Source organism: Gymnogyps californianus, chromosome 29 (assembly GCF_018139145.2).
Source record: "Gymnogyps californianus isolate 813 chromosome 29, ASM1813914v2, whole genome shotgun sequence".
In the NCBI taxonomy this organism is placed as follows: domain Eukaryota; kingdom Metazoa; phylum Chordata; class Aves; order Accipitriformes; family Cathartidae; genus Gymnogyps; species Gymnogyps californianus.
Genome location: NC_059499.1, coordinates 27,869 through 50,399, shown reverse-complemented (window position 1 = coordinate 50,399; position 22,531 = coordinate 27,869). Strand labels below are relative to the sequence as shown.

General features: G+C 51.7%; 1 protein-coding gene and 1 pseudogene across 1 annotated transcript; both read left to right on the top strand.

Annotated features, from left to right (window-relative positions):
• The first annotated feature begins 1,107 nt into the window (after window positions 1-1,107).
• LOC127026878 (uncharacterized) lies at window positions 1,108-16,109 on the top strand. Its single transcript, XM_050912172.1, has 7 exons — window positions 1,108-1,320; window positions 2,438-2,493; window positions 6,825-7,624; window positions 8,547-8,738; window positions 11,473-11,645; window positions 14,250-14,403; window positions 15,953-16,109. The coding sequence occupies exons 3-7, from the start codon at window positions 7,380-7,382 to the stop codon at window positions 16,107-16,109; spliced, it is 921 nt and encodes a 306-aa protein (XP_050768129.1). The 5' UTR covers window positions 1,108-1,320; window positions 2,438-2,493; window positions 6,825-7,379.
• On the top strand, window positions 3,507-5,314 carry LOC127026879 (uncharacterized; annotated as a pseudogene).
• Window positions 16,110-22,531: the final 6,422 nt, after the last annotated feature.

Below are 22,531 nucleotides of genomic sequence, written 5' to 3'. Positions count from 1 at the left end.
CTTCAGCGCCTCAGGCTTCAGCAGCCGACACAGGGGGTTCAGGGGTGCAAATACAGGGCAAAGGAGCTGTCGGGAAGGAGTGGGGTTTCTTCCCTGACAGTTCAGAAGAAGAGAAGGGGTTTCTAAAGTTTTGGGACCGAGGGATGGTTGAGAAAGGGAGGTGGGTTCATCAGTTGTCCTCAGGTTGGTTTTGCAGTTGGATTCAGCTGTCGATGAGGTCTGTTCTGTTTGAGTTGCTCTGCAGCCAATATGAGGTATGGCGACGTTACAAGAAATGCAGTGTCAGCCATCTGGGCCTCTACATCACTGTGCATGGGGCTGACTGTTAGATGGGTCTCGTCCCTGCAGGAGGCCCCGAGGTACGAGCTCTGGCGACGACAGAGCCAAAGTGGATGACGGGCTGTTTGGAGTTAAGTGGTAATGGAGGGGATAGGGTGGTTTAAGGCTATTTTAATAGAGATGTATCATGGCTTAGGTGTGAGCGTAGGAAACTTTCTCAGAGCTATGGCTCAGAGACACCAAGGGCCAGAGGGGTAGGAGGATCGGCCGTACGAAGCAGGCCACAGAGGGAATAGTGCCCATTGCTCATTTGGTATGTACATTGAAATATACTGTCCAGAACTCTGAGCTCTCTGCTCCCTTGTGCCTTTTAGTCACCACGTTCCCTGACTTAATTTTCATGTCCATCCCTTCACTGTCAATCCAGCTGTCATGGTCACTGCTACTTACAGGTGTTGATGAGGCGCTTATGTCCATCGCAGGTTTCTGGCACAGTCTTCCCTGGAATTTCTTGGAGAAGAGTATGTACATTATCCCTGCTCATCTCATACCGGCCTCCGTCCAGGAGTCTTTTCTTTATCGCAGTGCCTGGGCACTCAAGCCTTCTCTAGTATCTGAGTTTTGCCTTTTTTCCTTAACTGTCCAATGAGGCTTGCTTTAGTATCAGTCATGGCAGTTACGCTCTCTTGTCCTTGTTTATCTGTTGTGTTTTTAGCACCAGTTTCTGTAGCCGTAAGGTGTCCATTTTAGATCTTTGAGTTGCCACGTCACGCCTTTGTGGTTTTTCCCATCGTCTGACCGCCTCTGTAATTGCATAAGGGGCTTCGTAGGTAATTGGGCTTGGGTGTCTTGAGCTGCTTTCACAGAAGGCCTCTCGTCCTCAGGGCTTCATCTGCTGGGCGGTCTTGGTTGCCACATTCAGAGCTCTTGCAACAGAAGGTAAGAATTGAACCTCAGGGTGAAAGCAGAATAAGAATCCAAAAGGCAGAAGGAAAATCAATGTCCCAAGAATCAGAAATTCAGAAGAGGACGGAGAAAATGGTAATAAAACTTCCCCTCAGTACAGTACCTGAACACATACAGGATTTTTTCCTTCCTTCCAAGCTTACAAATTCCTCATAGGAAGTCAGCCTCTGTCAAAAATTAGAACAAGCTTTTCTTCTCTTTTTTTTTTTTTTTGTCCTTCTGTGATGGCAATGTGTGTCCTCCTGCAAGGCTCTTGGAGGTGTGGAGGAGTTCCCTGCAGCACACGTTGGTTCTTGGAAAGCTGATAAATTCAAGGACTTGGCTTCTTTAGTGAAGATGAGCTTTAAGTTCAGGGGTTACATTGGTGCTTTTGTTTGTGTTTCGAGTCTGTCTGTCTGTCCCAAAGCTAGTGGAACACGCTCAAATGATAAATCAGATGCAGGCAAAGACCGTGGGGCATACTTGGTCTGTGCTTCACTCTTACATGTTTCAGGGCAGCTCTGCTGAAATGTGGTGCGCAAGAAGTTGCGTGGTGCGCAAGAAGTTGCACGGTGCACAGTGTCCCATAACTAGTCCTGTGCCTGTCGCAACCCATCCAACGTGATCCATGTCAGGGGCAAGAAGCAGAAACAAGCCTGTTTCTTTTCCTTTGGTGCCTGATCTCCAACATAGGGAAAGTTTTTCTGGGAAGGCAGGAGAAAGCTCCAAAGAAATCACAAATATGACCCCAGAAGAGCCCGAGACTCCTGCTGCTTGAGGGCTAGGCAGGTGCTGACTCATGGGTGGACTCCAAGACACTGGGGAAGGAGGGAAACAACATGTAGCAGAAAGTCTTATGAGAGGAGGATCTGTCAAAACCCCTTTTCTCTGGGTGGAAAAAAACCAGGAAATGCCGACAGCGCCCAGGAGGAGCAGAGTCTCCCAAGGGAGTGGAGGAGGGATCTCAGAGGGGTTGCATGAAGCAGAGGCTTTATGGGGCTGTGGTTTCCAGGGACAGAGCGAGCCCTGAATCTTCTATGCAGTGACAGGAAAAAAAATTGCGTTCAGGCACAGTCATTACAGCAACACAGAGGCTTCTGGTTAGCTGGGCTTGTTTCTTTGCATCATCATTGTCATCACAACAACAATAACGAAAGCCATTTCCTTCCTCTTTTTCTCTCTGTGCAATGGACGTCACCGTTGCTCTCTGCAGGAAAGTGCTGGACCCCTAGCCTGAGATGGCAGGGAACTGAGCTCTGTTCCTCCTGGGTAAGTGCGGCAAAGGGGGCTGGTGGGGAGTGTGGCGAGGTCTAGTGCCTGCTGTCTTCCCAGGGGATGGACGGCCTGTGTGGATGCCAGGAGGTAACATGATGTCGTGGTTTAACCCCAGCCGGCAACTCAGCACCACGCAGCCGCTCGCTCACTCCCCCCACCCAGTGGGATGGGGGAGAGAATAGAAAAAAAAACCGCTCATGGGCTGAGATAAAGACAGTTTAATAGGACAGAAAAGAAGGAAAAATAATGATAATGATAATAATAATAATATGACAATAACAATACTACAAGAATTAGACTATACAAAACAAGTGATGCACAATGCAATTGCTCACCACTCGCCAACCGATGCCCAGTTAGTTCCCGAGCAGCGCTCCGCCCCTCCTGGCCAACTCCCCCCAGTTTATATACTGGGCATGATGTCATATGGTCTGGAATATCCCTCTGGCCAGTTTGGGTCAGCTGTCCTGGCTGTGTCCCCTCCCAGCTTCTTGTGCCCCTCCAGCCTTCTTGCTGGCTGGGCGTGAGAAGCTGAAAAGTCCTTGACTTCGTATAAACACTACTTAGCAACAACTAAAACCATCAGTGTGTTATCAACATTATTTTCGTACTAAATCCAAAACACTGCACTATACCAGCTACTAGGAAGAAAATTAACTCTATGCTAGCTGAAACCAGGACACTTGTGTCCCCAAAGAGCCCCAGTGACACAGTGAGCTTTGGGAGCTGGAGGACAGAGGCTCCATCTCCAGCACAAGCTCTTCTGAGCACTTGCCCCTTGTACCTCTTTGGGGCATGTCTGGATGGGGTTTTGCTCTGCCCAGGGAAGGGGAGATTTTCATTTATCCTGCCAGGCTGAGGAGATTTGCATGGAGCAGTGGTCGTCCCTGTCACAATGTAGGCTCAGGGCTTCCTCCTTGAGGTGGTCTCATTTGTTGGGGAGGAAGGAAACTGGGGTCCAGCAAGGCTGGTGGGTATGAGCGTGGTAAAGATGGGGATGCCATGCTCTGGGGCGGTGGGGAGTTGCTGGTGGGTCCCTGCTGCTCAGAGACCTGGCAGGCCTTGCCAAACTCTTCCCCCCACAGGATGGCTCATGTCCAAGGCCAGCATCACTCCTCTCTATGCCAGGGACACTGTGCCTGGCAGGCACATCCCAAGGGTGCTCGTCCCTTCTTCCTTTCCTCCTCTCAGCTCAAGCCCTTCTCCTTGCTGGTGAGTCTCTTTGCTTGCAGATTTATGGTAACAGCCCTTGGGGCCCTGGACAGTTCTTGCTGAACAAGGCGACAGGCCCTGGTGTCCCCTCAAGCGGCAGCAGGGCACGGTGTGACTCTGCTGTCCTTCCATGGCTCAAAAGATGCCAGGCAGCACTGGGCACCGGGCACCAGCCCTGCCGCCCCTTTGAAAGATTAGACAGTCCCCCAAAATCCCACCAGTGCCCTAGAAACCCCAGTGAGCATTGGGGTTCTGCCCTTTTCCCCCATCCCAGCCTGCGTGCTCAGGGTTGGGGGCTCCCCACCATGCATGCTGTTGCACTGATCTCTGCTCTGTCCTCCTCCTCCCTCCTGCCTGGACCTTCATGGCTGCAGACATAGCCCTGCTGACCCTGGACCCACCCTGGAGCATGATGCTTCCAGGAGACAGCATGACCCTTAGGTGCTGGGGCTCCCACTCGCTGCAGCAGCACCCCACGGCTTGGTACAATGGCAAGCTCTTGGCACCCACAGACATGGAGACCTACAGGATCAGAAATGCCAGGCAAAAACAAATGGGCAGAATGAGTGCCAGAGCCCTGGCTCCACACACAGCAACCACGTCACCCTGTCTCCTAGGGTGAGTGACATGACCCAGGGATGAGCCCTGCTATCCCCCTGCCCCAGGACCCCTAGGCTTCGCTGTGCACCTACTCATCCTGCCCTGGGACAAATGCAGCTCCTGTGGGGTTAATGAAGGCAATGCTGCTGGGTTTGGGGTGCTGGAAACTGGGCTATGGTGGCTTTTTGCCTGCCCTCCTCTGCAAAATGTGTCCCTCTTTCCAGGGCCCCTTTCAGCTGCTGCTCTCAGGGTCTCCTTCAGACTGGCTGATCCTCCAGGTCCTGTTGTACATGGTGTTCAAGAGGGAACTGCTGCCCATGCAGTGCTGGGGATGGGATGGGGGGGCACATCTTCGGTGCGGTATTACAGAGATGGAGCTGGCATCGCTGCGCGATATGCCATGGCAGAGCAGCATTCCACCTCCCGACCTGAGACCCACCACAGTGGCAGGTATTGCTGCTCCTTTTCATCACTAACTAAAAGGCAGTCTTGGGTTTTATACGTTTCCGCTGAAGGTAAGAAATTCCTGTGTCTTTGGGCCCTCCGTCTTCCTAGGGTCTCATCTGGTGGGAGCTGCAGGACAGAGAGGGTGGGGGGGTCTGTGTGATGTCTGAGCTGGGTCTGTGCTACCAATGCCAGCGCAGGGAACCCGGCACCTGCCCACCACCAGAAAAAGACCTGCCCGGTCGCAACCCCCAGCCTGGCCCTAGGACACTCCCCGCACCCGTCTCGGGGTGTTGGCCCTGCACAGCCTTGGTGGCGTAGGATGATTGTCCCTTCCCTCCTGCATCTTTAGAGGTGATGCAGCCCCAGAAGGTCCATCCAACAAGATGTGCCCCCTCTCCCCCCTCCCCCTCCCTGTGTCCGTCTCTCCGCACCCCAGTCCCTCTCCCCCCCATCCGTGTCTGTCTCCCTGTCCCGTCCTCCTTCGCGTGTCTCTCTGTCCCCCTCTGCGTGTCTCTCTGTCCCCCAAGTGCTTTCTACCGAAACGTACGCCACGTGAATTTTTCCCCACGCGAGTTTTTTTCCCGTGTGACGCACCCCCCGACATCCCCCGCCCTCCTATCTCGTGCCCCCGCTCCCCCCTCCCTCCTCTCCCCCCTCCACTCCCCTCTGTTCCACACCGGGGTGCACAGAAAATTGGGAGGGGACACAGCCAGGACAGCTGATCCCAACTGACCAAAGGGATATTCCAGACCGTATGACGTCATGCTCAGTAATAAAACGAAGGGGGAGGTTGGCGGGGGGTGCGGCTCGAGGACTGGCTGGGCACCGGTCGGTTGGTGGTGAGCAGTTGTTTTCATTTCTATCACTTGTCTTTCTTGGATTTTATTTTTCTCTCTTTGTTATTTCCTTACAAGTTGTTGTTGTTTCTTTATTAAACTGTTTTTATCTCAACCCGTGAGTTTTCTCACTTTTGCCCTTCCGATTCTCTCCCCCATCCCACCGAGGGGGGGGTGGGGCGGGGAGTGAGTGAGTGGTTGTGTGGTGCTTAGTTGCCGGCTAGGATTAAACCGCAGCACAAGGTTAGTTGCAAGCCCTGCCTGACTAATGCTTTAGGTTCTCCTACCATCTTGATAGGCCATCCTTGTTCTTCGTTGCTGCTTTATAGTGCCTTTTGCTCCATAAGCAGCAGTGCTCGTGCCAGGCAAGCATACCTGTCTCCCAACCTCTGGAAAGTAACTCTGCCAAAGACAAAGAGCGAAACCAGCTGCGGCACGATCTACAGCAATTCTGCCTCTCAAGGGACCCAGCAGGCCCCTTTCTCTCGCCTCTTACTCTGTCTAGCTAGGCTGGAAAGCACGGTTGTTGCAGAAACTGCTACACCCTGTGACTCCTTCTCAGGCTGTTAGCTTTGCCCTGTGTATAGGCTGCCGAGGTCATCGACTCTGCATGGGACACGGGAGCCTGGAGAGCTTCACACCAAGTCATTCCTTTCTCCTTTGGGCAGCAGTGGTTCTGCTGCTGCTACAGGCAGCTGCTTTCTCAAGGGCAAGGGGCTGGGACGACGACAGGCGGCTGCACGCTCCCGGCAGACTAAGAAGCTATTTTCTGGGGAGCCGATGCAGGGAAAGCTGAGGTACATTCTGCACTGCCAGTGGCTCTTCACAAGGGAACTGTGCTCTGGTTTTTTAGCAGAAAAAGGTGTCAGTCACAGGCAGCCATGTATCACTCTGCACAACTATTTGGCAGGCGTCTTGCTTGTTCAAATAGAGGCATATTTCTTGCCATGCAGTCTTGATGCCAAAACAATCAGAGGTTCAAGTTACAAAAGCCTTTTGACATCAAAGCAAGATGGCAGCTCAGTTTCTACCAGCACTGTATTTCAGCTGTGTTGCTAGCTGAAAATGGCTTTGCAGGCCAGGAGATATTTAGAGGGGTCTGAATTAAAGAAACTGAGTGTTGAAGTGTTTGTTTTGAGGAGGCGAATCAGGCAGCCAAAGGGACTGAGCTGTTCACCTGACACATTGGCAGAACAGCCCATCCAGCCTACTAAGTACTGTGTATTGCAGGCAGCAAAATGCAACTGCGACGCTTGCTGGCAGGAGCGGCAAGGAGTGCAGAGCTACGCTCCTGTACAGAGCAAAGATGGAACCTCCAGGGCTCTACGGTCATCTGCTAAGGACATCTAATATACCACCATGCCTCTTTGCTTTCCCTGTTTGATGTTGAATTTGCACGCTGGAGGGCAGGGTGGTAAGTAACATCGTGCAGTGCCTCTTATCTAAGTGGCAAGGCCTGCACAGGAAGCCTTGTGTGTATGCAGGATTAGGAGTGCAGAGGACTGATAGCCCAGAGGTGAGGAAAGGTGCAAACAGCACAACAAAGCCCAAGGATCACCAGCGTATCACTCATTTGCACATCAGCCACTTGCATCTGGTCTGCTCGGACCCGTTGTTTCCTGCTAAACATAGCTGCCCCTCTCACACAAAGCAGCTTTCAGTCTCTTCTCTCCTGCCTTTAGGATGTCATCTGTGTTGCCTTATTTTTTTTAAAGTCTCTCGCCAGCATCTGTTGACTCGCTGCTGTCACTCCCACAAGCCTGGTGCCACCCATGCTGCAGACCCATGCAGCAATCCCTGGGGCTTACTCCGGGGAAAAAACCCTGTTCCTCAGGTTCCCTGTGCTGCTTCTCTTCCCTAGGTAACGGGGTGGGGGCACGGACAGAAACAGCCACCAGACTTTTAAAGCTGTCAGATGCAAAGGACGGAAATGCTCGAGCCACTTGGATGCTTTTTGGTACAGAGGCGATGAACGTTACTGCCTGGGCTGCGAGTGGGAGAAGGGCGGGGAAACAAGCCCCGTACCCCCGGTAAGTAGTTACCGTCTTTGAACGGTGTAACCGGGCTGCGGCAGCAGTCGCTTCTCGCCCACCTGAACGCTCAGAAAAGGAACGTTAAGGTGTTGCTGCCGCCGGGCGACCAAAGCGCCGCACTGCAACTCGGGAGCCGCGCATGCGCGCTGCTGCCCGCGTGCTCCGCGCTGCCGTCCGCCGGTAACGGCAATGCGGCGCTGCGGTACCGGCGGCGTTGTGCCGCCGCCGCGCTCGCTGCCGCCTCCCGGTAAGGAAGCGCCGGTGCCGCCCCCCGCGCGCGGTGCCGGCGGGCGCTGGGCGCGCAGAGCGCGGAACCGCAGCGCCGGTGCCGCCCCCCGGGCGAGCGCCGCCTGGCGGCCGCAGCGCGGTACTGCAGCCCGGCGTTCGCGCGGCCGCTCTGGCCCCTCCGGCGCGCCGTCGGTGGCCGGCGCATGCGCGGTGCCCGGCAGCAGCATGGCGGCGCGCCGGCTGAGGGCTGAGGCGAGCGAGCGCTTTCGGCGGGTGCGGGGGTGTCTCTTGCGGGGGCGGCGGGACGGGAAGCTTCAAACCGCCCGCTGCCGGCAGGCTGCCGGTGTGCTGGAGGCGAGCCGGGTGAGGGCGGCGCCAGGGAGTTACCCGAGAGCTGACGGAAGGGAAGAGGGGAAGGAGGCGGGCACCCCCCCAGGCGCAGACGCCGGGCGCCTCCCCGACTCGCCAGAGCTCCCCCTGAGCCTCCCCCGGTCCCGCTCGCCCCGTGCAGCTGCCCCCAGCTCCAGCACCTCCCCTGAAGCCTGTCCCGTAGCCCCAGGCTGCCCCCAAGCCCTGTGGCGACGGCGGCAAGCTGGCCCTCGATGCATCTCCAGAAGCTCCTGCGGAAGAAGGGGCTCCAGCCAGGGGCAAACGACGGTAATAATGGTCGCTGCTTCTTTCCCCCTCCCAGAGGCTGCGCTGAGGATGCGGCTGTCCGTTCCTGCCCTGGGGATGCCGTTGACTGCACCCGCCTCAGGCTTGCGTGGGCTGTCTCTGCCTGGCCCCGCTCTCCTCGTGGCGTGGGGGCGAAAAGGGACAGGCGGAGCACTTACTGCCTGTGGACAGGAGCTGCCGCGGCTGAAGCTGGAGAGGCCAGAGAAAGGTAAAAAAAAAAGTAATCAAAGGCCATCTGGCCAGCAGCTGCCTCCCGCTGCAGGCAAGAGAGAGAGCCTGCCTCTCCGTGTGAGGAAGGATCCCTCTTTGTAGTGCGCAGCAGGCCAGGCCGCCAACGTGCAGCGCAGGGTCTGTATGCATCACCAGCAGCACGGTACGGCCATGTAGTGCGTGAGCAAGGCTACGTGCTCCCTCTTCCTCTCTCCCTTTATTTCTCTCTTGCTCCCTTTTCTTTTTCTCTCTGCACTTTTTTCCTGCTCCCTCTCCCTCTTTTTTTTTTCCCATCCTCTGTCTCTGTGCTGCAGCCCACTGCTGTTTTTTCCTTTTCCTTCCCTTTGTCCTGATCTGCATCCATCTCTTTTTTTCCCCACAATTTCTCTGGTCTGTTCCCTGGCATTCTTTTCCTCTCTGTGCCTGTATGTGCTGCTCCATGTCCCTGCCTTACTATCTTTCTCCCTCCTTCCTTCTCTTTCTCTTTCTATCCTTTTGCTCATTGTCACTGTTTTTTTTCATTCTGTATCTCACTGTCTCTGTCTTCCTTCCTGTTCATCTCTTACTCTCTCTGACCCTTTGTGCTGCTGCCTTGCATCCTACGGCCTCCCTCTGTCTCTATCACACTGTCTTGTTCCCCATCCCTGTCTTTTTCTTTCTACTCTTCTGATGTGTGTCCCCCCCAACCCCGCCTTTTCTGTGTCCTGGTCTTTCTCTCTACATCCTGTCATTCTCCTTCTCTTCCTGCTCTTGCTCTTTTTCTCTCTCTTCCTCTATCCTGCTGCCCATCATTATTTTTTTCTCCTCCATCCCTCTCCTTGTCAATCTTTCCCTTTGTTCTGCCTCCAGTCTTTGTTTTCTCCAGCTCTGTCCTTTTCCCTGTACCTTTTTCTCTCTGCTTCTCAGCCCTTCTCCCTCATCTTATTTTTCTTTCTGCCATCCCTCTCTTTTTCTCTGTGGCCCTCTGTGCTGTTCCCTTTCTTTTCTTTCTCCAGTTGTCTGTTGTCTTACCTGTCCCTCTCTTCCTCTGTCTCTCTTCCTCTGTCCCCTATTACTTACTGCTTCACCTCTGTCCTGCTCTCTGTCCCTGTTTTTTCTCTCTTGGTCCACCTCTCTGTCATTCTCTCTGTTGCTCGTGTTTGATCTCTATCCCAGTGTCCTGCTCCCTGTCCCTCTCTCTTTCACAGTATCCCACTTTCTGTCTCCCTGTCCCTCACTTGTTTTCTATATCCCTCTGTCCTTCCTCCTGTCTTTCCTTGTCCCTCTGGCCTGCTACCCATCACTCTTTTTTTCTTTCTCTCTCTCTCTGCCTTGGTCCTGTCGCTCTCGTCCTCTCTCTGTCTCCAATGTTTCTTTCTCCATCTCTGCCCCACTCCCTGTCCCTTTTCTCTTATTCTCTCCGTCCTCCATCCTTCCCCTAACTTTTTGTCTGTATATCTCCATACCACTGCCTGTCCCATCATTTCTTGCTATATCCCCCTGCCCAGCTCGCTGTCCCATTATTCCCCTCTGTCCTGCTCCCTGACCTTTTTTCTCATCCTGCAGTCCACCACTGTTTTTTCTTTCTCCATCTCTCTGTCCTGATCTGTCTCTTTTTTTCCTCAATTCCTCTGGCTTGTTCATTGTCTTTCTCTCTCCTTCCTGCCTTCTTTATTCCTCTCATTCAATTTCTGTCTCGATCTATCTGTTCTGCTCCCTGCTCTCTCTTTCCCTGCGTCCAGCTCCTTGACTGTGTTTTTCTTCCGCCATGTCCCTGCAGGGCTCCTCATCCCTTTTTTATCGATTTCTCCATCTCACTGTCCTTTTTCCCTGTACCTTTCTTTCTCTGCTCCTCAGTCCTTCTCCCTCATTTTATTTTTCTCTTTCTGTTCCTCTGTCTTGCTCCCCATCGCTGTATTTCCGTTATCTGTATCGGCTGCTCCAGTCACGACTGCCGAGTTGTCCCAGGCAAAGGGTGCGTGTACAGCCACCGAGCCCTGGAGCAGACTCACTCCCAGGACTTACATACGTTAACGAATAAACACTTGCTGTCTCCTTTGCACTCATGGCTGTGTTTGTAGCCCTTTGTACTTGGTGAGTGGCTGTCACCCAGTCCAGGGGAGCAGGTTACGTAGTGGGTGTAAGGGGCCATGGCTGCAGCTGTGGGTGGAAGAGCCCCGGGGGGGGCAGTGAGGCTGGTGGGGATGGCCCCTCTGTGTAAAAGAGCTGGAGCCCCAGGGGATGGTGCTGCTGGGGCACGCCTGCCTGAGAGTGCCAACGAGCTGCAAGGATGTTTCCAACCAACAGGTTGACGGTCAGTTGGAGTTGGGCCCCATGAGGGCAGCTCCCAGGGATTTTCTGAGAGCTGGTGGAGAGGAAGCAGGAAGAGGGGCAGGAGATGGCTGCCCCCCCCTCCGGGTACCTGGAGGCCTTCCCACCCCCTGGAAGAGGCACCGGGTGCCTCCCCAGCTCAACAAAACTCCTCCAGCCCCGCTCATCCCATGCAGCTGCCCCCAGCTCCAGCACCTCCCCTGAAGCCTGTCCCGTAGCTACAGGCTGCTCCCAAACCCTGTCCTCACGGCAGCAAGCTGCCCCCTGAATATGCTTTATTCTCCATCAATGCAGGTACCGTTAGCATCAGTTTGGGGACAGAGCGGCGTCTCCAGAAGCTCCTGCGGAAGGAGGGGTTCCTGCCTGAGGAGAGCCACAGTCATCACTGTGGATAACAGTTGCTTGCTCTTTCCCTCTCCCAGAGGCAGCGCTGAGGACTCCTCCCCGGGGATGTTGTGGACTGCATCTGGCTCAGGTTTGGGTGGGTTGCCTTTGGCCTCGTTCTCCGAGCGGCATGGGCGAAAAGGGACAGCTGGAGCACTTACGGGCTGTGGACAGGAGCTGCCACGGCTGAAGCTGGAGAGGCCAGAAAAAGGTAAAGCAGCTGAAGAATAAAATAAAGGGGATCCTCCAGCTGCAGGCAGGGGACAGCCTGCCTCTCCAGGTGAGGAAGGATCCCTCTTAGCGTAGTCCTCAGCAGATCCCATCACCAACGTGCACGGCAGGGTCTGTATGTGTAACCAAAAGCACAGTACGGCCATGTAGCGTGTGCGTGTGTTGGGCTGTGTCTGGGAAGCCTCAGACACCAGTCTGTTCTTCTAGGTGGATGACAGTCAAGCGGCTGGAGCTACAGAGGAGGAAGGGAGGGGGGGAGAGAGAGATGAGAAAGATGACTGCGAAGTCTCCAATTCTCCCAGCAGCTCTGAGAGCGGGAGCTGCGGTGAGCCCTGGACCCTTGGGGCCATGTCACCCCTCTTCTGCATCCCGGTCCATCCCTGTCCCACTGCCCTCTTCTCTCATCGCTGTCATTTTTTTCGCTTTCCTGTACCTCTCCCTCTCTCGTTCTTCAAGTCCCCCTCTTTCTCTGTTGTTCTACCTCTCAGTTTTGTTTTTCTCTCTGTGCTTCTGTCCTGTTCCCTGTCCCTCTTTTTCGTCTCTGTCCTGCAGCCCAGCACTATTTTTGTCTTTCTTCATCCATCTGTCTGTCTTCCTATCCCAATTTTTTAAATTCCTCCCCATCTGCCCTTTACCCCTTCACAATTCTGCCCCCCCCCCCCTTCTCTCTGTCTGGCTCCATGTCCCTATTTTTACATCCTCTTTCTCTGCCCTGTATTCTAGATACACTTTTTCTTTCTCAGATTTGCTTGTTCCAGGTGCCTGTCCCTATGTTTTAATTTCCTCCCTCTCTGTCCCATAGCCCATTTTTCTCTTTACCATTCTCTCTCTGTCTGGCTCCCTGTCCCTATTTTTTAATTCCTCTCCCTCTCCCCTTTAGCTCATTGAGGTTTTTTGGTATTTCTTAGTCTCTTTCTGTCCACCTCACTGTCCCCTTTTTTAATTCCTCCCTCTCTGCCCTGTGGCCCATCACTATTCTTTGTTCTTTTCCAACTCTCTCAGTCTGGTTCCCTCTCCCTTCCTCCTCTCCGGCCTGTAGCCCATCACTATTCCCTATTTTTTAGTTTTTTCCTTTATTTCCCTAATGCCCATCACTTTTAAAATGTTCTTTCTATGCCTACTTTTTTCCCTTCGATGTCTTTATTTTTAATTATTTCTTCTCTTTCCTTAGTTGCCCTCACTTTTAAAATCTTCATTCTACGTCTCCATTTTAGTTCGCCATCGCTATTTTTTTATTTTTTCCTTATTTCCTTAATCACTGTTGCTTTTTAAATTTTCTGTCTACTTTTATCCTGTTTGCTCTCTTTAATTTTTAATTATTTCTTATCTCTCCTTAGCGCCCTCATGTTTTAAATTTTCTTTCTACATCTGTTTTAGTTTGCTGTCCCTATTTCATAACGTTTTCCTTTATTTCTCTAATGCCTATTGCTTTTAAAATGTTCTTTCTATGCCTACTTTTTTTCCTTTCCATGTCTTTATCTGTAATTATTTCTTATCTCTCCTTAGTGTCCTCACTTTTTTCCCTACGTCTCCATTTTAGTTGGCTGTCCCTATTTTTCATTTTTGCCCTTTATTGTCTTAATCTCCATCGCTTTTTAAAAGTTCTTTCTATGCCTACTTTTTTCCCTTTGCTGTTTTTTAAAAAAATTATTTCTTGTGTTTTCTTAGTGCTGTTGCTTTTTAGATTTTCTTTCTACATCTCCGTTTTAGTTTTCCATCACTATTTCTTAATTTCTCCTTATTTCCTTAATCCCACTTGCTTTTAAAATTTTCTACTTTTATGTCGTTTGCTGTCTTTATTTTTCAGTTATTTTTTCTTGTTTTTCCTTAGTGCCTTCACTTTTAAAATTTTTTTCTACTTCTGTGTTTTAGTTCAATGTTGCCATTATTTAATTTTTTCCTTATTTCCTTAATCCGATTGTTGTGGTTTAACCCCAGCCGGCAACTCAGCACCACGCAGCCGCTCGCTCACTCCCCCCACCCAGTGGGATGGGGGAGAGAATAGAAAAAAAACCACCTCCTGGGTCGAGATAAAGACAGTTTAATAGGAAAGAAAGGAAGGAAAATAATGATGATGGTAATAATAATAAAGTGACAACAATAATAAAATGACAACACTGCTCCTACATGGAAGGTGCAGGAACTGAAAGCTGATGCTGGGCCTCACCTTCCCTTGGCAGCCCTTTCACAGCCCCACCAACATCGAAGCTCTGCGCTTGCTCTGCCACCTAACGTTCACCCCCATCAGATCCAGGAACAAGAAGAAAACTCACCACGTAGGAGTTTGACACAGAACTGGCCTGGGCTGAGAGCTGTTGCTAGCCTTCTCCTTGTCTTGTCATTCTATTCAATGCCCCAGCAACACGGGGCTCTGCGCTTGCTCTGCCACCTAACACGCACCCTCGCCAGACCCAGCAACAACATGTAAACTCACAACCTGGACTCTGACACAATAGTTGCCAGGACTGAAAGCTGTTGTGGGCCCTCACCTTCCCTTGCCAGCCCATTCACAACCCTGCCAACACTGGGACTCTGCGATGCCTAGCCAGCTGTCGCTACGCTCAGTCTGTCTCTCTGTACACAGGACATGCTCCGAAATGGAAAACTTCCAGCGACTACTCCCCCACAGAAGGTGTCAAGACTGAATGCTGTTGCTGTCCCTCAACTTCCCTTGACAGCCCTTTTGCCACCGAAATCGGGAATAAACCTCTTAACACCAATGTAGCATTAAGAAGCAGGCATTCTTTTATTTCAGTGCTGGGTGCACAGGCGATCACTCCACCTAATGTGCATACCTGGTTAACACACAGTAAAGCATTTTATACCTTTCGAGCAACAGTTATCAATATTTTTACAGTTTCGCTTAGTTATCCTCGTTCCTATTGGTTCTCGCAAGTCTCATCTCCATTTAAAGTTGCAGCGTCCTTAATGAGTGATCCGCATGCGCAGTTGACTCTTGAGGTGGTCTTTGGGGGTCCTCTGGTGGTCTTCGATAGTCTTCCTCACCATGTCCCTTGGTTGAACTCTGCTTCTGTGCAGGCTCAGTTAACTTCTGCATACTTTGCATTTCTTGCAAATACCCAAAACTGATAAAGACCTACTGAAGCCTACCTAGTTTCTAATTACAAGGACATCCTGACCATATATCCTTTCTCTTACCTACTGAATAGGACAATGCATGCCATAATTGGTAGCTAATTGGTAGCCTAGCCTAATATTTAGCAGACAACACTTAAATTGCTAAATAGAGTTTTACTATGGTATCAATCCCTCCTTTTCTTTTGAGGGTTGTAGCTCTTTGGAGCTCAAACCTCAGTCATATATTTAAATTAACTCCGCTTCTCCGGGTTTGGCTCATTTTGTAACTCAGTCAGCAGAGCCAGGGGGTACAATACCAATATTGAGGAACATCTGGCCCTTTTATCACATATTGTTACTCGCTAATCTTTGGTATGTAGGCCTATTTGTCCTTGGTATGCAGACTTGCTCATCTCTGGTACACAAGCCTGCTCGTTTTATCTGTACAAAATTTACACAAAGGGGCTCTTCATCAAATTGTCTTAAGTCTTTGGTAACACTTTCACAGTCCCACCAAAAATGGGGCTCTGCTCTTGCTCTACTGCCTAGCACTCACAGCTACTGTCACATTCAGCTACCTGCTCACTCTTAACCAGAATATAGCTCTAATAGAGACAACACCCAGCTACTTTTCCCACAGAGATCTCGCTAGGACTGAAAACTGTTGGTGGCCGTAGTCTTTGCCTAGCAGCCCCTTAAGAGCCCCACCAACATGGACCTCTGTGCTTCTCTTTGACATAACCTTCACACTCAGAAACTGCTCACCCTTAACCAGAGGATTGTTCCAAAAGAGACAACAGCCAGCTACTTTTCCCACAGAGATCTGGCCAGGACTGAAAGCTGTCAGTGGCCGTAATCTTTCCTTGGCAACTGCTGAAGAGCCCCACCGATAATGGGGATCTACGTTACCTCTACCCCCTGCCCCTCAGCCTCGCCTCAGCAACTAACAAAATCCAAAGCCACCAGCTGCAGCTTCGACTCGGAAGAGGCCAGGCAGGAATTCTGTCTGTGGCTCTCAGTCTTCCTTGGCAGCCTCTTTCGCAGCTGCACCAACACTGTGGCACTGCACTTCTGCTGCCTCAACCACTCTTTCCCTCTTGCCACGACTACATCGAAAAGAGAAAAACTTCCAAGCGATGGCTCACACAGAAGGTGCCAGGAATGAAAGTTGTTCCTGGCCATAATCTTTCCTTTACAACTGCTTGAGAGCCCCACCAACATCAGGCCTCTGGCCTTCCTCTACGAAATAACCATCACACTCAGCTACCTGCTCATCCTGAACCAGATGGCAGCTCCAATAGAGACAGCTGCCAGCTACTTCTTGCACAGAGATCTGGCCATGACAGAATGCTGTTGGTGGCCGTAGCCTTTGCCTAGCACTCCCCTAAGAGCCGCACCAACACTGGGGTTCTGCGCTTCCTCTATGACGGAACCATCACACTCAGAATCTGCTCGCCCTTAAGGAGAGGATAACTCCAGCAGACAGCCACGAGCTAGTTCTCCACAGTTCTGTCCTGGCTAGATCCCACCAGGACTGTAAACTGTTGGTGGTCGTAATCTTTTCCTAGCAGCCCCTGATGAGCCCCACCAACACTGGGCCCTGTTCTTCCCCTACGAACTAATTGTCACACTCAGCTACGTGCTCACCCTGAACCAGATGGTATTTCCAAGAGAGACAGCCACCAGCTAGTTCTCCCACAGAGATGTGGCCAGGACTGAAAACTAATGCTGGCCCTCATATTCCCTTGGCAGCCCTTTCACAGCCCCACCAGCTCTGGGTCCTGCTCTTCCTCTACAAAGAAGACGGTTTCCAGGAGTTCACCAAAGATCTTAGTCATTTTCAGGACACTCTTGGACAAAAGCCCTTAGGAATGGGAATTCATTGCTCATCCCGATGTGAGCAGGAGGTTGGTCTAAAGACCTCCCAAGGTCCCTTCCAACCTGAATAGTTCAGTGATTCTGTTGTCTCTGATGATAGCTACCGCAGTTCTTGCAGTCATGAATTCCCTCTCTGCATGGTTAGCACCGAGCATGGCACCCCAAGCCAGCCTCTCCTAGTGGTGTGACGTTGCCTCTTCGGCCTGAAACTTTCTACATTCAAAGTTCACTTGTGAGTGACATCATGTTTGGATTGGACCCTCCTTGCAGCCTACAACACCTGTGCATGACATCATGATAACTAGTGAGAGTGACGCATGCAGAAAGCCAAGTGGGGGTGGCTGTGAAAGCCCTTGATGTGTTTCACTAAGGAGGATGGCCAAGCCCTGACCCCAATACCCTGGGAATGGGGATCCTTTCCTTCATGGGTGTCTCAGGGCTCTTACTGGGGGCAGAGAGATGGGGGGGTTTGAGATGCCGAGCGCAGGTCAGTGGCAGGACACCTCCCAGGCTCTGTCAGGGGTGAGGAGGCAACAAAACACTGGGGCTGTAAGGAACTGATGTCCTCACATGGGCCTCAGCCCAAGAGACAGCAGGCCTAGCCAAGAGAACAAGGACCTCAGTTCTGGGTCTCAGTCCTACCAAAGCCCTTGGCTTTCCCCACCACAGGCTGTCCTACACTGTCCTATGTCCGTGCCTGTTTCGCTGCAGATTTTCACCACCACCAACTCACTCTGACCCCATGATATCCCAAGGTTTCCTGATAACCCTCTGTCCTCACTGTTCTTCAAACACAAAGCTGTAGTTTTCTGAGGATTTGCCAATGTCTCTGAGTTCCCTGCAACCCATCCGGCTTCTTTCAAAGCCCTGTTAATGCTCCTCTAGCACCCAAGATGTCCTCGCCCCAGACTTGCTTGAACTCTTACACGCGCTGCTCTCTCCCTGCACTACCATGTGTCTCACAAACCCTTTCCTCTTCCCCTGCAGTGATGGGACCTCACCTCAGGAGGTCTGCGCATCCTCCACACTCATAGATGTTTCCTGAGGTCCATCCAAGTGTGGGAAGTGAAGGAGGAAAAGAGAGCAAGGTCAGCTCATGGGGCATGACTGAACATGGCCACCCTCAGCAGCGAGCATTCTCCATCTCCTAGGCATGTACACAACATGGAAAAATCTCTTTCATCCCTGACTTGAAGAAGAGGGGTCTTCCTTCCTGATATCTTCCCAGGACAAACCTCCTCCTCTTCCCCATCCACAGACATCAGCTGCTTTCCATTTCCATTGCTGGGCTCAGATATGGTTTAAGGATTTGCTAAAGCCATCAGCCATCTCCTTGTTTCTCACTGACATCCCTCGACCCTCTCTGTGAGACCTACACATGGCCAATCAGTTCTGCTTACAGCCACTCGCTCTTCAAAAGAGTCCTTGAGCTTCCCGGATCTTCCTGGTGCTTATTAACTATCTTCCTGGCTCCCTCCAGAGCTCATGGCAAACTTTGGTCTATAACAGGGCCTTTACGACCATCTTTTCTGAAATCATTGTCTTTTTAAGATCTTCTGTGCAGGAAGAGTTGCCACAGAAAAGCACCGAATAAACCAAAACAGATGCCGAATGAAGTGCCAGTAAGAACCAGGTGAGCAACACCCAAGGCTGTGGCTTCCTGGCAAGGAGTCTGTCCTGTTTGTCACTTTTTCTTGTGAAAGAAACAGGAAAACTGTCCATCCCATGGAGCTCTGCGGAAGGAAGATGGAGCTGTACACAGCGTGAGGCAACACAAATGGGATCAGCAGGTAGCGAAGACTTTTGCAGGGAAGGCTTTAGAAGGGAGTACTCTGACTTCACCCAGATAAACAAATAGAGACCAGGCAGTGTGCTGAGGTGATGGGGAGAAGTGTCCTGGGGTAAAAGAGCATGGGTGAGGGAAGTTTGGAAAGTTTTGGTTTGCAGAGATTTGAAGTAGTACTTTCCAGGCCTGAGCAGCCTGAGCTTTGGAGCCAAGGAAAAATAAAGAAGCTCTCAAGGACCTTTTGGAATTAGTGGTACTATCACTAATAGTAACAGGACAGTGCTGTAAGGGAACTCCTTCGTATTCCCGATGACAAACTAAAGCTCTTGAATTCCATTTTTACTTGACAAAATAGCTATAAGTTCTCAGTGATTAGCCTCTGGTATGCAATTGTTAGAACAGTGCTTTTTCTCTCACTCCTAACTCTTTGTTATCATTTAATGATGACAGCTCTTAGACAGAATTGCCCTTAAATCATCTCTGCTCCATCTATTTCTCACAATTTTCATCAGGACGGGGAGGTGGAATAGGGGAGTTGTTTTGTTTTTAGCCAAAGGCGGCCAAGGGACAGATCCCAGGTTTGTGAAAAGGCACAAACGAAGGACAAATTTTGACGTGGTGTACACTGACACAACACCGTTACCTGCATTTCCAGTCTCTAAAGTCCTAACTGCGCAGCAGGGAGCCTGGAAGCTCGGAGCTCCCTTCATCTGCCCTGCATTTCAGCACGTAAAATGAAGCTAACCTTGTCATAAAGTTGATTTTGATTCTCTTCAGAGCCTAAAGCACCACATGAGTCAGGAGATTGGCCAGGACACTTAAAGAGGAATCACTCTTCTCTGGACAAAAGCTTGGTGTTCCCAGGAATCTCAGGTGGCATGGCATACTGGCTCCTAGGTTCAAGGAGCTGGATGTCCTGCTGCAGTGCAGCACCACCCTGCTAGTCAGTTTTTCCTAAGGCCCAGTGTGAAGCTCCCAGGAGGAAGTTTGTGGCTGTTGCCTCTGCCATATCATCTGCCACTGCAGAAGAGCTTGGCTCCGCTCCACCATCTCTCCATGAAGGTGTCGCCTGCTTTTAGACTGCCCTGTGCTTCCCCTTCATCAGACCAAAGAGGCCCAGTTCCCTCAGCCTCTCCACACAGCTCATGTGCTTTAGGCCCCTAACCCCATCATGACAGACTTCCTCTGGACCTCCTCCAGTTTCTCCATCCTCCTTTCAAAATGGGAAACCCACTGGCTCCCATGGCATCCACAATAACTCCCATGCCCTTCTCCTCAGGACACTCCTTCAGCCCATCAGCTCGCAGCCTGTCCCAATGCATGAGGTTATTCTGCCCCCAGTGCAGACCTTCAACCCTTTGCCTTGTAAAACTTCAGGAGGTTTTTGTTGGCCAAATCCACAAGTGTGTCAAGGTCCCTCCGGACTGAAAATCCAACACATCAACATTTCAGGTTTGTGGGCCAGTGCCTCAAACAAGATAAGAGTATGGGGAATGGCAGGACACTACAGGTAATGAAAGAGAAAGATGTGCTTAAGGGAGTTGCTACTCAAGGTGGAAAATACCACAGTAGACATCTCAGAAATAGCAAAAGAAAGTACAAAACAGGAAATGCATGTCCATTGGGGAAAGGATTAATAGGGTACACTGTTCTTTTTGGAGGGATTTAGGACAGCAACAGAGAAGATCTTGGGTGGGGGGAATAAAAAGAGAAGCAAAGGATGTGGTCAGGGCTGTTTGGGGGAACCTGTGAAGCAGCCCTGCACCTGATGTGAATTATTTCTGTGGTCAGGGAGAACCTGAGAGCTTTCCCTCATTTGAAAACATGAAGGGGATGGAAGGACAGCATCACTCAGGCTGGAAGGGACCTCAGGAGGTGTCTCAACCAACCTCCTGGCCCTCAAAGCAGGGCCAGACCACATTACTCAGGGCTTTATCCAAAAAAGTCTTGGTCACTTTCTGGGATAGAGCCAGTGCACACTCCCTCGAAAACAGCTTCCAGCGTTTGACTGTCCTCATGTTGGTAATGTTTCTCCCTGTATGTACCCTAACACTCTTTTGTTTCAGCCCATTGCCTCTTCTCCTTGTGTCTTATACCACAGACATGAGCCTGACTCAGTCTTCCTGGAAACAGGGCAGTGCTGCTGCATATTTCCTCCCAAGATCTTCCCTTCCCAAGCCTGGACAATCCCAGCTCTCTCAGCCTCTCCTCACAGGTGAACTGCTCCAGCCTCTGACCATTATGGAGGCCCTTTGCTAAAGCCGCTCCAGCTTGCTGACATCTTTCCTGTATTGGGATCTGAAATCTGGAAGCAGTAACCTGCATAATCCCCTCCCTCAATCTCCTGGTCATACAGCCCAGGGTGTTCCTGTCCTCCCTTGCTGCCAGGGCACACGGCTGCCTCCTGTCCAGCTCCCTGCCCACCAAGACCTTTCCCACAGGGCTGCTTCCAGCCAGGCAGCCCCCAGCCTGTGCCATTCCCAGGGCGAGTCCCCTGTGGGGGCAGAAACTGGAACTTGCCCTTGCGGGATTTCCTGAGGTACCTGCCAATACGTGCTGCCCTCCTCCTTGAACCCTCTCCCTGAGCACAGAGGCCTGGAGACCTTTTCAGTAAAGACTCGTGCAAAGAAGGCATTGAGACCCTCACCCCCACCTGTGTCTGCTGTTATTAAATCACCCTCCCCATTCAGCAGCAGCTCTGCATTTTCCTTATTCAGTCTTGGTCGGCAACGCAGTGATCAAAGCTCTTCTTTTTCCTCTTGACTATCCTTGCAACCAGCATCTCCAGGTGAACTTTCCCTTCCCTTTGAACATGTCTCCTCAACAAAGGCAATATATCTAGAAATCCCTTGTTCTAGCCTGTCCTTGCTGTCACCCCCTGGCAGCTGCTTCATGGCCCCTGTCAGTGCCCTAGCCCTGTGCTGGCCCAGCCCTCCTGCCCCACACGTGGTCCCACAGCCCCACTGTGCAGGCACAGCGTGGGAAAGGGTACATTCGGGGAGGAGAGGGAAGTTCCCCCCATTGTGATTCCAACGACAGCTCTCAGTTCACTGTCCCCCCATGACCCTCCTACTTTTGCAGCCTCCCCTAGAACCCAGACTTTGCCCCAGCTGTGTCCCACGTGCGGCTTCGCAGACAGCCCTTCTCTGGGGTCTGCTGTGGTCTGGGCCAGGAGAGATGCCGAGCAGGGCTGGCAGCTCCCCCGACACAGGCACTGAGCCTGAGGCACTCAGAGACGATTGCCAAGGGGACAAAGCCTTGGGTTCTCTCGGCGACTTCCAGCCTTGCCAGCGCCCTTTGCCATCTCCACCACAGGTTGTCCTACACTGTCCCACAGCTGCTTCTGTTTCCCTGCAGGCTGTAGACACCCATCTCGCTTCCCCGCCTTGCTCTCACCCTGGCATTTCCATACATTCACTGACGTCTGTCCACCGTCACACTGTTCCTTGAAACACAAAGAGATGGACTGATCTCATGCTCCTTCTGGATGGCTTCTTGTACCACAGCACTACCCTTTGAGTGACATTTCTTCCTCCTCATGTCCAGTCTCCACCTTCCAAGCTTCACTGTGTGGCAGTGTTTCTCTCTCCTGCTGTTTCTTACCTCCAAGGAAAGCCCCACCATCTGGGAAAGAACCCTTTAAGCAGGCATCCCAACCCATCAGCCTTCTTGTGGCCTTTCCCCTGACCAGACAGAAGTAACCTCACCATGATGTCCCAAGGCTGCTAGCCTTTCAGCTTCTCGCATAGACACGACCAAGCCGTGTGCTTGCAGCTGTCCCATCACGTACTCAGGCAGAACAGACATGACAACCAAAACAGAAGCCCCCCAGCCTTCTCGATATCCCTGACACCAAAAACCTTCTCAATAGCCCACACTTCCAGAGGAGTGCCCAGCACGCAACACATGCCTGTCCAGGCCCTCGGGGCTAGTTCAGAAGAGAAGCAGAAGTGGTTTCTTCCTATAGGCCCACAACTGCCATGGGCTCTCTGTGCAGCTCACAGCTTTCCTGAGCATTTTTCTCTGTGATCCCCTGCCCCTAAACTTTCTGGTCATCAGCCTGTAGGTGAGGGGACTGAGCAGGTACATGAGGATGGTGTAGAAAAAGGGCTTTCTTAAACGAT